This window comes from Anolis sagrei, chromosome 3, assembly GCF_037176765.1.
Source record: "Anolis sagrei isolate rAnoSag1 chromosome 3, rAnoSag1.mat, whole genome shotgun sequence".
In the NCBI taxonomy this organism is placed as follows: Eukaryota; Metazoa; Chordata; class Lepidosauria; order Squamata; family Dactyloidae; genus Anolis; species Anolis sagrei.
This window is the reverse complement of record NC_090023.1, coordinates 82,693,549-82,710,435: the sequence shown is the minus strand read 5'-3', so window position 1 is coordinate 82,710,435 and position 16,887 is coordinate 82,693,549. Positions and strand designations below refer to the sequence as shown.

The 16,887-nt window shown below is 38.6% G+C and overlaps 1 protein-coding gene across 15 annotated transcripts in view; it reads right to left on the bottom strand.

Moving 5' to 3' along the window:
- DMD (dystrophin) overlaps positions 1–16,887 on the bottom strand; it is a 1,568,405-nt gene that overhangs the window by 252,233 nt on the left and 1,299,285 nt on the right. For all 15 annotated transcript variants that reach the window (XM_067466757.1, XM_067466754.1, XM_060770144.2 and 12 more), the window contains 2 exons: positions 4,239–4,411; positions 1,213–1,369 (listed from right to left, as the gene is read on the bottom strand). In XM_067466757.1, coding sequence (XP_067322858.1) covers positions 1,213–1,369; positions 4,239–4,411 — 330 coding nt within the window. The remainder of the gene's footprint in view (positions 1–1,212; positions 1,370–4,238; positions 4,412–16,887) is intronic.

Below are 16,887 nucleotides of genomic sequence, written 5' to 3'. Positions count from 1 at the left end.
ATGCGCTCCACGTGGGGTTGCCTTTGAAAACTGCTTGGAAGCTTCAAATGGTCCAGCGTGCTGCAGCCAGGTTACTAATGGGAGCTGCACTCAGGGAGCATACAACTCCACTGTTGCGCCAGCTCCACTGGCTGCTAGTTTGCTACCGGGCACAATTCAAAGTGCTGCTTTAGCCTATAAAGCCCTAAATGGTTGGGGCCCAGCTTATCTATCCAAACGCACCTCTCCCTATAAACCTTCTAGGAAGTTAAGATCGTCTGGGGAGGCCCTGCTCTCGATCCCACCTGCCTCACAGGCGCATCTGGGGGGACGAGAGACAGGGACTTCTCAGTGGTGGCCCCTCAGCTGTGGAACTCCCTCCCCAGGGATATTAGATCGGCCTCCTTCCTCCTGACTTTTTGGAAAAGATTGAAAGTCTGGCTCTTTGAGCAAGCTTTTGGAACTTCAACATGACCAGATAAAGTCAAATTGGAATATGAACATGGAACGGCTAAGACGATGTAAACGGATGAGAAATTGAACTGAAAGACATTGTTTTTATAGATTCTTATAGTTATTATTGCTTCTATGTTTTTATATGTATTATGATGTGATTTAATTGCTTTTAACTGACATATGTATGTGTATATATATGGCATTGAATTGTTGCCAGTCTGTACGCTGCCCTGAAATGGGCAGGATAAAAATGATGTTAAATAAATAAATAACCTTATTAAACAGGATTTGATACCCCACTTCAAGCTGTTGTTTCAAATTCTGATTGAGGAGGAAATTGTGATCCTATTCAGATGAATTTCAGATGGATAGTCATTCCTCAGATTTTGTCCTCCTCCTCCTCTTTCTTGTCTTCCATCAAATACGAATGTTATTCATTATACTCTTACAAACTTTTCTCATAGGTTACTGTTACAAATAATGCATAACCTTATTAAACAGGATTTAAGAGAACAATGAATAGCATTCGTATTTGATGGAGGATAAGAAAGAGGAGGAGGGGGAGTACAAGTTCTGAAGACTGACTATCAATCTGAAAACCATCTGAATAGGGCCACTTTTCCAAATTGAACTTTGGACATATCAGATAGACACACACAAATTTGTAAAAGGTTTCTCAAGCTTATATTTTTAATTACTCTGAACATTATATTTATACATTTTCTCACTAAATGTATCCCAATGTATTCTTCAAAAATGGATTTTGTAGGTCCATACCCTGTGTATGTCATTCTGCTTTTGCACTGTCGGAACATCTCCACCAATGGGTTCCTGCTGCTTTAACTCATCTTCTTTCAGCTGCAGCCATGCCAACAGTTCTTGAAGAGACAGATGAAGTCGTCTCCACTGGTCAGAACTGGCTTCTAGATGAGACCTAGAAAACACAAACCAGATTTTGTTCTATAATTTTCAGGATATGCACACATATTAAATAACTATTAACATAAAATGTAAATTGGGCTTCTTTATTTTATAATTTATGTTTAATTAGTTGTAAAGCATGTATTAGTTCTGAGTTTTATTCTTAGTTAACAGTGAACTTCCTTTTGATTTAATGTTTAATTTCTATTAAAATATTGTAAGCTTCCCAGATTTTTTGTTATAGAGCAGTATGTGTTTATGTATGTATTTATGCGCAGTAAATAAATATATAAAAACACATAAGTAAATACATAAATACACAACCCCATGCAAATATTCAGAATCATTACATACACCTCATGATTCCACACTGCTGCAAAATCTAATATTTACATAGTTGTATATGTGTCTGTGTGTGGTGTTTTAAGTTTATGTTGTTTTATTTTTATATGTATTCAAGGCATTGAATTGTGCCTTGTTTGTGAGCTGCTCTGAGTCCCCTTTGGGGTGAGAAGGGCAGGATATAAATGTGGTAAATAAATAAATAAATAACTTGTGTCCAGTATCTATCTATTTGCTTTGCTTTGATGCGTGGTCTGTAAGAAAACTTAGCTCCTACAGACAAATTGTAGAACAACATGGCACTGTGTGATTTTGATGGTCTTGCCCCACCCTGACTATACAAAAGATCTGAAAATTTGGCCAGCATTGAAAACATTTTAAAATACTGATAACAGAAATATTGCTTCAAATAATAAGAGAGATAGCAATCTCCCTTCTCTGGGAGGCAACAAGAAGTCATTTTATTTTAAAGGATGATTTTCACCCACACCGTAAACTTCAGAACCCCATAATGAAGTCATGATTCTCAAAGCATCTCAAGATAAAGACCTACTTTCAGAAATAAATTACAGTTGCCATTTCAACATTCTGAATGCTAAAAAGGTAAAGCCATTTAATTGTACTTTGCAAAGTTAATTTTTCAGTTTTGTAAATAAATGTTGCTGAAGGAAAATATACATTGTATAGTGACTAAATAAACTAGGACACCTAAATTGTATGTTGTTGATATGAAAGCTGGTACACTGATTCCTTGTGAACCATCTTTTTGAGTTTATAGAACACCTATTCCCTCGACATGAAATGAGACTGGGTGCTCTTGTTAGGAGGAATAACAAAAAAGCCTATGATAATCCAGTGTCCTCCTTCCAATTTGCCTACTTTTTTGTTGAAAAATAAAGATTAAAGCTTCAACTCTCTTTCCCACCTACATGCTTTGGCAGTACTAAATCCCTCATTATAACTTACTGTTTCTGCAGAGCAAGAACATTGCTTTTATGTTTAATTCAAAAAGGCAAAGCAACCATGATAAACCAGGGTTACTATTTTCGATTTGATTAATGTCTTCAGTATCAAAATTGCAGCAAGTGAGCTGTAGAAAAGCTCCTTTATTAAAATGCCTCTATTTGCCTAACGTGCTGTGTTTCATTTCTCACACCTCTTTATTCTGCTAAGTTCATGGGTTAAAAAAAAGGCTTATGAAGAAAAGCTTTCAAAGAGTTATATGCCCTTCTTTTGGCAAGTCTATGAGAAAAAGAAATCGTTTTCTTCTTACTTCAGCCATCAATATTTTCCAGCTTCACATATTTCATTTATTTTCAATGATTAATGTTATGAAGATGGTATCTGTCGTTACACATACTGATCTCCCTCAGGGCTACCAGCAGCAAAAAGCTAATACTTCGTATATTACTTTGGCTAGTACCTCTCTCTCCACACAGAGGGTACAACAAGCAATGTGTCTAAGAAGACTTTCTCAGTGCCAGAACACCGATTACAAAAGCACTTCAGAAATATTACTTCAGAAGATAAATTTAAGCTCTTTCAGAATTGTTCCACCAGCTGATTCTTTGTAATGTTGCTTTTCATTTTGTGCTTCTAAAGAAGTCCTTGACCCCCAAGATAATGTGCATCTTCATACCGCAAATATGTAATTGCAAAAATGTTCCCACATCCCTTGTTCTATGTTCTTTAGTTTCAAACCATACATATTTACTTGAGAGTAGACTTATCTGAGACCCGTGCTAAATATATTAAAAAACAAAAAGATGTAGGACTTAGGTGCCATATTGCAATACTTTCCCCATATTTAAGTCGGAATCATCCTTCTGCAAAATGCTCAGTTACAAAATATGACTTCCCAAACAATCATATTAGCTATGATTCAAATAAACCATTCACTCAAGAATAAGCATTCCATGTTTGAAAACAGTTCTCTCTAAAATATTTGCTCCAGCCCTTCCAAACGTACCAGTTGCTTTGTGTGCTAAAAAGCAGGTTGTCAGTAATTAAAGCTCTGGCAGAAAAGTCTTCAAAGCCCTCAACATAGACATGATGCCCCTATCAATGCACAATTAACACCCCAAAATATATTACTATATTTGTATCATGGCAACTCTATATGTATTTCATTGGAAGTAAGTACCATTCAGAAAACATGGATGTGTTTCAGCTATTTATCACTGCATTTGGTTATGACAGTGTGAGAAACCATAGCTGTCAGTATAAAGTAGTAGCATAGATTTCAGAGAAAGCATTGCTTCTGGTTAAGCATGCTTAATCCCTTTTGCCGTGTCCTTATTGAGATTATAGAAACTCATCAGCTTCCTCACATCCTACAATCCCTTCCATACAAAGAAAATTAATCATTCTTACAAAGTAATTCAGTGTTTGAAATTGCTTAAATTACTGCAAACCCAGCCATTTTAGTTCAATTTGAACAAAATAAAAGGCTTATGCTGCAGGAGGGAATGAGAGAAATACTATTTTTTCCCATCAAATTTATTCATGTATGCACTTTGCTCTTGCTATCCAAGTCCTACCTAATATTTAGTGACTTCTTCCTAAGTTCACTCCATCTGAAGTTCATGTTATCCAGGCGTCTCTGCAACAGGGCTGCATCATCAGAGCCTTCTAGAGATCTCAAGATCTTCTGACCATTTTCATCCAGGCTGTGGAAGATATCTGTATGGGTCTCAATTTCTTTCTGAAGTTCCTAGGAGAGAGTGAAAAACACAGACATGAAGCACTGATAGAGATACAAACCAAACGTGAGAGAAGTTTTTGGCAATAAAATACACAAAACTATAAATTGATTGATATTATAACTTTTTTTTGGTCTCGACCCATTCATGTCTTACAAATATAACTCATTCACACCCTTGTGCATTATTTAAAGTTTGATACTACATCTTTTGGACAATCCTATCTAAACTGATTAAAACCAAAAGATTATTCCATTTGAAAAAACTTAAATGAGAACTATAACAGTAGTTCGTTATCATACATACATAATGTAGACTATTGATCTGAATTTTTTAAAAAAGTTATTTAATTATATTCTATCTCATCTTAATGAAAGATGGACAATCTGTTCCATATACTTTGCAGAGTGTGTCATACCATTCTTTGTTACAGAGTTAGACAGAGTCATTTCATATGGGCACAGCATGGTCTTCATCAAAAAGAAATACATTTTAAAAATAAACAAAAACTTTGCAAAGTTCATCAAGCTCTGACGCATGTCAAAGAAGCAAGGATTGCCTATGTCATTTTGCAGATGAGATTTTTTTTTTTTTTAAAAAGAAACCCTCAGGATCCCAGCCAAGTCTAACCTTCACATGGTATGTCTTCCTGTGCAACATTTTTCAGCTTCAGCCAGAGGCTTCAGCACAGGTCTTGCTGCACAGAAATCTCAGGAAAAGTAAGCAATTGCAACAGTAGAGCTTCAAAATGCCAAGTTCAGTTACATTCCATTGACAGAAAGCATTTCAAAGCACAGGCCTCAACAGTCAATAGCAATAAACAGCCACTTTGTACTATGTCAAAACATCAGTCAGGGCCATGGCTGTAGGAGGAATGGAAAACAACAAGGAGCACCCAGAATACACAACTGGCAGCTTATGTTGAACTGCCAAGTTTCCTTATCGTTTTGGAATTGTAGACCAAAAACTCTTTAAATATTCATGCTTTCTCCTCATATTTAGGAAAGCAGCAACTGCCAAAGGAACATTCTTTGGAGGGCTAAATGCCTGGTGCTAGAGTTCCTATCTGCCTACACACTGAATAGAGCTTTTGTACATTATCTATCCCACTCTTTGTCTTTTTTTCTTTAAAAATATATTGACGTCATGGACTTATAGATTTTTTTTGGAAGCCAATACTGCCTTCCCATTTGGATGAGCTTGTACACATATAAGTCATCGATTTCTATCCAAGTGAAAGGGTAATGTTCTTTTGAAATTGTCACCTTAGATTTCTAGACTGTGCAGTGGCTGAAATTCTCAACTATGAAATGCGAATTGGGGTATAATATACAATTTTTATTGGCAGGTGAGAAATTTAGGTGGATTGTTGGGCGTTTATTTTCACTTGTACTTTGCTACTGAAATTAAGATTGAAATCTGATTATTAGTTTTGTCTGTCTGATTTGCAGCCCTTTGCCCATCAGCCACCACCCCCAAATTAAAGGCACTGTATGTACTATAGAGTTGAACTTTTTTTTTGTACAGAGTGTTTTTTAGAACATTAAAAGTATAGTTAAACAAGTCCAAGGGCAAGATGGATGGATGGCATCCTTGAAGTGACTGGACTGACCTTGAAGGAGCTGGGGGTGGTGACGGCCGACAGGGAGCTCTGGCGTGGACTAGTCCATGAGGTCACGAAGAGTCGGAGACGACTGAACGAATGAACAACAACAACAAACAAGTCCATGCTATTCATTCACAAACACTGGCTTTAGGTATGAATTAGAATTGCCAGGTTAGCAGAATCTCATTCCTCGTGATTTTGTGGTCCAAACTAGGTTCTTGTGATGCCACTGAACTAAGACAGACAAGCCCTTTGAGATGGAAATGGGAACCCCTAGGTCCACTGACAGTGGAGATAGGCATGAAAAGTAAGGTTTTTGGGTACCCTATTGTTGTTCAAACCCCTGCAGGAAGTGAATAAGATACCTGGCTGCAACTGGTAAGAAAACTTTTTTCCAGACTAAACAACACAAGTTGTGCTGTGTTGTTATTGAGCCACGGCTAGACCCCCTCAAGAATTTATAGTTCACCAAGGGCTCATTAATAAATATATGATTTTTTTTCCTTTTTAAATAAAAAAGCCATTTCTGGAGGTCCAGAGTTGCACAAGTTCAAGGCTTCAGAAGATCAAGAACAGACCGAGCAGCACTTGTATTCCCATGAAATATATAGTATTTAACCCTTTAATAAATTGTTTCAATTTTATTATTTTTGTGTATCTAATATCTTTTAACTGTGTGCTTTACCTGTTTCTTATATAAAATTATCTAAACTACTTCATAGAAATGTATCCAAATGTAGCTTAGAAACAGCAATTCCATACGTGACCCTGTTGAAATAATTCCTTGAGAACAGGAAGGTTGGGCAAATCCCTCTGGCTATTTTCCAAGCCAGATAATCATCAGGTTCATTGTGTATACGTACAGATAGGTGGTTCCCTTGCCAGCCAGAGATGCAAAGCATTTGTATAATACTCCTAAAGCCGAGAGCCTGATACTCCATCACAGAAACAGGAGCTTAAAGTATATACATTTATTGGCTCTTCTGTTGACAGCCAAGCCCCTGATTGCACAGGATAAGCACGTTTGTCCTCTGAGCTCACACCTTTGTTTCTCAAGCTTCATATCTTTGTTTAGCACAGATCTGAACAGTTGCACTAATCAGAAACTCATTGACATATCATTGGTATTCTCCCACCCCCAGATTGTGCCCCCCTAGGGGGGCATCTTGGCAGCTAATTGGTCCTTCCTCCTGATCAATTCCCAGGCTCCATTCTCCATGCCAAGGGAGTCCCCACCTGAAAACCATATGTCAGTGGAGCTTTCAACCAATCCTGGCATTGATCCTTGCTAGCCACTTTTCTGGCCAATCGGGAGATTTGAATAGCTGTCAAAATTGTATAAGATGTTTTGCATTTCTCAGTATGTTTATGGTTGCACATTTTGAAGCACATTGCTTGTTCTTGAATCCTTTTTGATCAAATCATAATAAACCTCTGTGGCTTGTCTTGAACCTGATGAGTTGGTTTCTCTGCCCTAGCCCTTATGGTTTAGCATAAGCTCACTTGGCATGCATCCTTCTATCCATGGTCCCAGCTAAATCACCAATGAGAATGCATATATTGCTAACTGGCTTATTCCTGTCTCTCCCTTCCTCCCATCACTTGGTAACTATTTCCCCTTGGCAATAAGATTAGGAGGTGATGCTGATATCTCTGCCCAAAAGCTCCAGAGGTTATGTGGTGTGAGACAAAGGTGGGGGGGGGCAGTGGTGGTGAAGAAAGGAACCTCAGGAAGGAGGACATGATGTGGTCTGTTATATAGAAGTGATACGGTACCAGGAGGCAATTGAGGAACTAGAAAGAGAGAAAATAAAGGAAAAGACATATGTGGAAGATGAAAGAAGAGGGAAGGGGGAACAAAAGATGAAAAAAGGAGAAATTATGTGCAAAGGGAAATGGATGGAATTTGGAGGGAAGTATGAAAATAGAAAAGGAGTAAGAAAACTTTCATTTTCTCATTTTCAGCTGTTGCAAGAACAAAGAAAAGTGGTTAGTGATCCCATTTTGGGTATTCTATGGATTTCTGAATCTGAATGGATGTCTGAATCTCAGAGGAAGCAAAAGTTTCCCACTCTCCCTTCCCTCTTTGCTGAGGGGAAGGAAATGGCTTTCGTGGAATGTTTTTGAATAGATTCTTTTCCTATAAAACTTCAGCATAAAAAGTTAGCTGGAAGTATAAATGTAAAGCTTCACTTTAGACTTATATTTAAACCTTGAAATCGGCCCGGCTTGACTTTTAAATCCAGGGATCCAGTATGTCACTTGCTGAAGGCAAAATGGCTTATTCTGGCTCTGCCTTGGAGAGAAACACTTTTGCTCTAATATGTTTAAGTTTTTTTAAAAAAGAGAAGGCTGGAGGGATTTACATTTTGGCACTTGCTGTGATTAGAAACAAGTGACATGCATGCTAATTGTACAAGGAAGTTTGATTTGAGTTTATTTATGATGCTTACAAAAGATAACACTAGATATATTTGCATACTATATATTTTCATGTGAGCTCAAGTAATGTTTATGGCTCTTCCCCCTTTCCCACTTTATTGTCACAACAAAAGCAACCATGAGGTGGTTCAGGCTGATAGACAGAGACTGGCTCAAGTTCACCCACCAAATTTCACAATTTGTTTAAGAACACAACTTTATTTCACACAGTCCAGTCCAACACTTACTACTACACCAAACTGGTGAAGAATCACAGTGTTCAGATGGGAACTTTCAAGTCTTCGGTTATCTTTTAAAATGGGTTTTGGCAACTTCTCAAGGCAAGGTTTGTGTAAGATTTTACATAGGAGTGAACCTAAATTCTCTTAGTAGGGCCCATCTGACTGTTAACATAAACAGCATAGTGAGGCTGCTCCTGGCTTTGGTTTATGTTGGGCAACTGACTTAGGGGGTACAGGTTAAGAGCATAAGAGTCAACTTTAATAGTATTTTACATTTTTCATTTAAAATGTATTTCTGCAGCTTTCTTTGTTACTGATTTATCATGGTATAATAAAAATGATTTATGTCAGATCACATCTTATCAAAAATTATAAATTAACCAATGTCAGCACAAAGAGTATATGAAAAATGACAAATGGCAGCATGCCTTAATTATTTTTTTCACAATATACAAGTATCAGAACAATCCATTACATTTTCTATATGATACAGAGAATTTGAAAAACACAATTTCCATGTAGGTCTATATTTAAGGAAGGAGTATAATTAGAATGCATAAGTAAATCAGTTTAATTGGTGAACTCATCAACATAGAGAACAGTCCCGAGGAAGAAGGAGAACTGCAATGAAGCTTTCATCACATTGAGATTCTGGTTGGCTCATAAAATCTGCATGCAGGGATACATTTTGCTGAGTTTTTTTCCTTCTTAAAAAATCCCTTCTTCTAAAGCAATGGTAGTTAAGTAACTGACCCAGCAGTTTGTCAAGAGAACAAAGAGCTTTATTTCTCCTGATCCAAGGTTGCTTCTGACATCTTGGGAACTCCCCATTTAGAGGACTACTGCCAGAAGGAACACTGCCAATGATATTTTCATAGCTCCATAACAGGGGCAGCAAAGATTTACCAAGAAGTAGGATTGCCCTGCAAAACATTGTTGTTGTGTTCTTTTATTAAAAAGTGCTGAGCTGCAAATAACAACTGTTTCTACTGTTGTACTATAGTACTATTTCACTGCACATTGTTTTTCATTCTCCTAAATATCTTTTAAAAGGCATCTTGAGAAACTGATGGCATGCAACCTTATTTAAATTTGATGAGTTGGTGAATTATGATGAATTATTAATAGACTGAATAAGATAAAATCATTTAATTGTCTGACTAGTCATACGTATAAACGTAAAGTCATTCAGTAAGATTCAGGGCTTGTGAGTATATGCATTACTACCTCGTAAATGGTTTTAACATTTTAATATTGGACTTGAGACCTTAATTTAATCTACTTTTTATGGCATAGAGTGACCATGCGATCCACTTGAAGGAGGATACTTTACTGTTTGAATGGCTATCACATAGAGGTCTTCTGTTGGTAGGCATCCACTTTTTGAAGTGGTGCTTAGTTGAGCAAACTGAGCAGACAAGATTAATGCATGACCACTGTCTTTGGTACTATGATGAGAAAAGTATAGTGGTTTTGTTTATCATAGTATTTTTTTGAAGTTACACATATACATTGACATATGCAAACTTTATGCAAGCATTCATTTTCTTTTGGTGATATGTGTGCCTCTATTGGATGTATGAACTCATTAACAACAATGTACTATTAATTATAACTATGGTAAGTTTCAAATTTTACTGAAGGAAGAAATAAGAGAAAAGATTTTCCTTCCCCTTCTGCCTTAAATAATCTAATTATCAGATACTTAATTACTTTATTTATGAACATATATTCAGAAATATAGAATGTTATCTGTCCTGACATAGCAATCTGAATAAGTACGTATAATTCAAAAGGGATCCCTGTATCCATTTGCCAATATGGTTTGATTAAACCCCAGCACTGCATGTGTTCTTTTACTTTGAATTGAATGGATCATGCAAATGTGCTTTTGTTATGAATCTTTTTCTTTCCAATCTAATCTGATTCCAACCTGTTCTTGTTGCTGTTCTTGGTATGTGATAATTTGCAACCTATGGCAACCCTAAGGACCTCATCAGAAGCCCTTATATAAAGCTGGAGACAATGGAGGACATCATGGGGCAGTGTAGGAAACCATTTCGCTATGTTCCCTACTGTCGAGGTCCATGGTATCCTTTTCTGTGACGTTTCTGTGCTGTTCCCTGCTATGTCTTTTTCATAAATGTCTTTTTTCTATAACGCTGCCAGGACGGAGTTCCACCAGAAGTAGCCCTGTGTCATGTGATGGGTTCCAAGTGATTCTGTGTTGGCAGCAGAAAAAAGCAGGGCAAAGGCGCTTCTCTCGCTGCATGTGATCATGTTGGAAGGCAAACCTATTGGCAAGATTTGTTCAAATCAGGTTTGCCTCTGCCTTTTTTCTGAGATCCAGAGAATATGACTTGCCCAGGGACACCCAGTGGGTTTCCCATGGTTGAGCAGGCATTTGAACCCTTGTCTCCAGAGTTATAATCCAGTGCTTTCCTTTGCACTTCATATTGGCAATCCATATGTTGTCTGCAAAATGTAATGCTGAAATAAATGTGAGTCTTCAATTTATTATTTTAGTTTTATATATTTTAATCCATATCATTTATTCCTTTTTAGTCAATTTTTCTCTTATTTGGTTTATTTCAATTGAAGCTCCAAGGACAGAGACACAGATAATAAATATAACTTGCCATAAAACAACAATAGGTCAAATAATAGATTACAAGAACATTACCAGAATGCTTACTAGTTAGTATTCCTTTCAAATAATATTCTCAAAAGCTATGCAGCATAATAAAAAGCGCTAATCAAAAAACAAGCATAGCACAGTAGTGGCAAGCAGGAAACAAAATAAGCTTATTCTTTTGGAGTTGCTTAATCTGATATTCCATTGTTCTTCCATTTAGCAAACTCTATAAATGGAAAAAGCTTCTTTTGTTTTATTCAGAGAAAGCAATATTGTAAGGCACTAATGTCATATGACTTAAAGCATTATTTTCTATTTCAAAGTATATTGATAGTTTTTAATGATATAATGTTAATGCTTTTCAAACATTCCAACCAACACAATATATTCACTCAAAATATGCTGAGAATTAGTAGAAGGCATATTTTGTATCAGTGTATGTTGTTGTGTGCCTTCAAATTGTTTCCGACTTAAGCCAACACTAAGGGGAACCTATTGCAATAGAGCTCATCTTCAAACTCAAAAAGAAAAAGGGGGAAAGCGTTTTCTTTTTGAGGAGGGAGGAAAAAGGTGTTTGTTTACCTTCCCCAGAGCACCATATCTGATTCTTTATCAAAATTTCCCAGAAGTGGTGCTATTTACATGAACAGTGTGCATGTTCCTCCTGAATTTCTGCTCTGTAGTGTCCATACACTGATCAGCTGCATCACATAGTACATATTACTGATTTCAAATGTTCTCCTGACTTTTTAACACATGTTTTCCATGTGGATGTGTGCTGCAGTGTACATTTGCAGGGTGCATTTTCTACTCAACCCCCCCCCCCCTCTTATAATCCACATCATTCTGGAATTTTACAGCATGTGTAGATGGAGCCTCAGAGTCTTAGTCCAAAGCTCAAACACTATACTACACTAACTCGCTTCATACCACTGGATGCAAACAAATAGGCATTTTGCAACTGTCAATGTTCTAGATATGTTCCTCTTTGTCCACCAGTAGAACACTCTGGGAGCTTATCACATAAACATTTATACAATCATTTCCATAATGATAAAATCTTTTCCAACAAAATTTTAAATGTAATTAAGGGGCAGATATTATGTGTTAAAAGCATTGTTGTGAAATGGCTATACATCATCATGTCATCAAGTCTGTTTTTCAACGAGTCTATGGCATGACCTCAATTTCGCCTGCTATGATTACATTGCTGAGTTCCATGTTAATGACTTGATGAGAAAAGATAGATAAAATTGTACCTCTCCCCTGTGGTGATAAGCCTGTGAATATTGTTAAAAATGCTTCCGGATTGAACAACATTTTTAAAGATAACAGGGAATGAGACACATCTTCAGTAAAAAGAAAAAAAAAGAAAAAAAAGAAATGTTGACAGGAAAAACTAAAAGACAAACCTTTCAAAAATGGGCTCTGAAATTCTTAAAAGCTACTGTGATCTCAAATGCAATTGGCTGATAATCTGAAAAATATGAATTTTATAAAAGGAAAATGATTGAAAGCTGCTCAGACATAGTAATGAAGAGATTTTTTAAAAGTGTCATATGGATCTCCAGTATTTGACTCTCATTCTCTCACGTCCATATTTGTGTCTATGACTTTAGTCCAAACCACCCTGTACTTTTTCTTTCTTCTCCAAAGATTATCAAATCATTTTTCTTCCTTCAGCACTTTACCTGGCCATACTGCCTTTGAACGTTTATCTGCTTTGACTATAAAAGATCCCAGGGATCAGGCCTTGCTACCAATCACTCCCATTTCTTGTCTTGAAAGTGTTGGAAGTCAACCTCACACTGCAGTCCTCAACAAGGAACAGTTATCCAGCATTAGGCATGACTGGGGGAATCCCCACTCCCCCCGCTCCTGAATGTCTGTTGTGTATCTGTTTTTCTTTCTCTTTTTCCTTACATTTTCTAACTGAAACCTCGTGGTCTGACCTGCTTTTTTCCGCTACTCTGTGTGTTTAAAGAAATGTGGTGTTTGGAGGTTTTTAGTCTTTGCAACCTCAGAAATAATGGAGTTAGAGAGAAGCTTAGACCCAATTCTTTTCTATTAAGAAATGTAGTTCTTATATTTTTTTAAATAAACTTTTTTGAAACTTTAAAGATTGAACTTTGCATCCTTGCCTCATAAGCTCAGGAATTCTTTTACAGCTATAACACTTGACCTTCTGTTTACTGTGAGCTACTCAATTAGGTATCCTGTTTGTATTTTTGGATGATCTGCTATTTTGGGAGAATTCCATAACAGAAAGAACAAAATTCTACTATGGAAAACAGCATTCATTGTTTGTGATGTTTATGTGCATTATGTATGACTGTCACCTTGTATAAATATATGAGTAGTGCATAACTGAGCCCTCCTCCTTACACATAACAAACTGTGAAGTTGCCAGTCATGGATTTAAGATCTACCGGTAATTTAAATGGACACAGATTATGTTTGGGGATATCAACAAGTAAAAAAGCCAATATATTCCCAAAATTTCAAAATTAATACATAATAACATTATCCGCATTATGTTTCAGAAACAAACGAATTTTTAAACTATGTTATTTTGTCTGAGATTTATTTTGGGAAGTCAGTAGAAAAAGGAAGCAGTAGGGACTCTGCAAGGAGAAGGTGATGAAATGCTATCATAGGATACAAAAAAGCCAGAGCTGCTTAACATCTTCTTTGCCTCAGACTTCTCCCAAAATGAGATTGGTGTTCAACCTGAGCAATATGGAGGCAATAGGGGAAATTCAACACAAAATAGGCAAAGAAGTAGTCCAGAAATACCTGGCTACTCTAAATGAATTCAAGTCTTCAAGGCCAGATGAACGACATCCAAGAGCATTGAAGGAACTGGCAGAAGTCATTTCAGAACTACTAACAATATTCTTTGAAAATTCTTGGAAAGCCCCAGCAGACTGGAAGAGGGAAAATCTTGTCCCTATCTTCAAGAAGGGAAAAAAGAGGACCCAAACAATTGCTGTCCAGTCAGCCTGACCTCAATACCAGGAAAGATGATGAAGCAGATCATTAAGGAGAGGAACTTAGAAAGGAATGTGTCAACATGGATTTCTCAAAACCAAGTCATGCCAGACTAATTTTTTCTCTCTTTAGATAGAGTTACAAGTTTGGTACATGCAGGGAATGCTGTGGATGTAGCATATCTTGATTTCAGTATGGCCTTCAACAAAGTCCCCAATTACCTTCTTGCACAAATTAGTCAAATGTGGGATAGGCAATGCTTCTGTTAGATGTATCTGTAATTGGTTAAACGACTAAACCCAAAGGGTGGTCACTAATGGTTCCTCTTCATCCTAGAAAGAAGTGACTGGTGGAGTGCTGCAGGGTTCAGTTCTGGGCCCATTACTGTTCAACATTTGTATTAATGACTTATAATTAGATGAAAGCTTAGAGGGCAAGTTTATCAAATTTGTAGATGACACCAAATTGGGAGGGATAGCTAATACTCCAGAGGACAGGATCAGAATTCAAATGATCTTAACAGATTAAAGATCTGGGTCAAAACTAACAAAATGAATTTCTACAAAGACAAATGTAAGATACTACACTTAGGCAGAAAAAATGAAATGCAAAGATACAGAATGGGTGACAGTGAGAGGGTCCAGCATTATCCATTCTGTCAGTTGTTTATGACAAATAAGATTCAGATAGCTGTTTGGAATACTCCCAGTAGCTCACGTTTAGACTCTCTGCAACTCTTAACCTTCGCAGGGATGGTGGACCCATTAAGATGGTCCGTCCCAGGAGGCTTATGGATCCAGAGGGATTCCTGACGGCTCTTGGGGAATTTCCCGTCACCTCGGTAGGCGATTCTGTCGATGCTCTCGTCTCCCATTGGAATAATGAGTTGACTAGGGCAATAGACACAATTGCTCGGAGCGCCCCCTCTTAAGTAGCCGAGCTAAACCATCTCCTTGTTTCAATGAGGAGTTGGCAGCGATGAAGCGAACAAAGAGGTGGCTGGAGAGCATGTGGCGGAAAAAGCCTAGCGAGTCAAACCGAACACGCCTATGCCTTTATTCAAGGGCGTAGGGCGCAGCAATAGAGGCTGCACAAAATTCCTTCTACTCGGCTAATATTGCGTCTGCAAAGAATCGTCCGGCGGAGTTGTTTCGAGTAGTCAGAGGGTTGTTGAAACCCACCTTTCAGGAAGGGTCCCCTGACAACTCGGCAGCACGCCGTGAAGCCTTTGCTCAGTACTTTACGGACAAAGTCGCTTTGATCCATTCAGGCTTTGACACCATGTTAATGGCAGTCTCTGAGGATGTAACACGAGCACCTGCTTGTCCAGTTTTGATGGATTCGTTTCAATCTGTTCAACTCGAAGATGTCGACAGGATTCTTGGAGAGGCGAGGCCCACCACATGCATCCTAGACCCCTGCCCATCCTGGCTGATAAAGGAAGCCAGAGGGGGTTTGGCAGGGTGAGTAAAGGTGGTGGTCAATGCCTTCCTTCAGGAAGGCAACATTCCAGCCAGCTTAAAACAAGCTGTTATAAAACCGCTGTTGAAAAAACCATCACTGGACCCCACTCAATTCGTCAACTATTGGCCAGTTTCCAATCTTCCCTATTTGGGCAAAGTCCTGGAACATGTGGTGGCCTCGCAACTCCAGGAGTTCCTGGTAGACACAGATTATCTGGATCCGGCACAGTCTGGTTTTAGACTGGGACATGGTACTGAGACAGCCTTGGTCGCCTTAGTGGATGATCTTTGCCGGGAACTGGACAGGGGGTGTGTGTCCCTGTTGGTTCTGCTGGACCTCTCATCGGCCTTCGATACCGTCAATCACAGTATCCCTCTGGGATGCCTCGCTGGAATGGGTCTCGGGGGTACTGCTTTGTAGTGGCTCCAGTCCCTCCTCGAAGGCCGCTCCCAGAAGGTGTTGCTAGGGGACTCCTGCTCGACCCCATGGTCATTGTACTGTGGAGTCCCTCAGGGCTCAGTACTGTCCCCTATGTTGTTTAACATATACATGAAGCCATTGGGAGAGATAATCTGGAGTTTCGGGGTTCGGTGTCATCTGTACGCAGATGAAGTCCAACTTTGTTACTCCTTTCCACCTGCTACTAAGGAGGCTGTTCCAGTCCTGAACCGGTGCTTGGCCGCTGTAACGGACTGGATAAGGGCCAACAGATTGAAACTAAATCCAGACAAGGCAGAGGTACTCCTGGTCAGTCAAAAGGCCGAACAGGGCATAGGGTTACAGCCTGTGCTTGACGGGGTTACACTTCCCCTGAAGGCACAGGTTCGCAGTTTGGGAGTGATCCTGGACTCATCGCTGAGCCTGGAACCCCAAGTCTCGGTGGTGGTCAGGGGAGCTTTTGCACAATTAAAGCTTGTGCGCCAGCTGCGCCCACACCTTGGGAAGTCTGACTTGGCCACGGTGGTCCATGCTCTGGTTACATCCCGTATAGACTACTGCAACACTCTCTACGTGGGGTTGCCTCTGAAGACTGCCCGGAACCTTCAATTAGTCCAATGAGCAGCAGCCAGATTACTAACAGGAGTGGGGCACAGGAAGCATACTACTCCTCTTTTGCGCCAGCTCCAC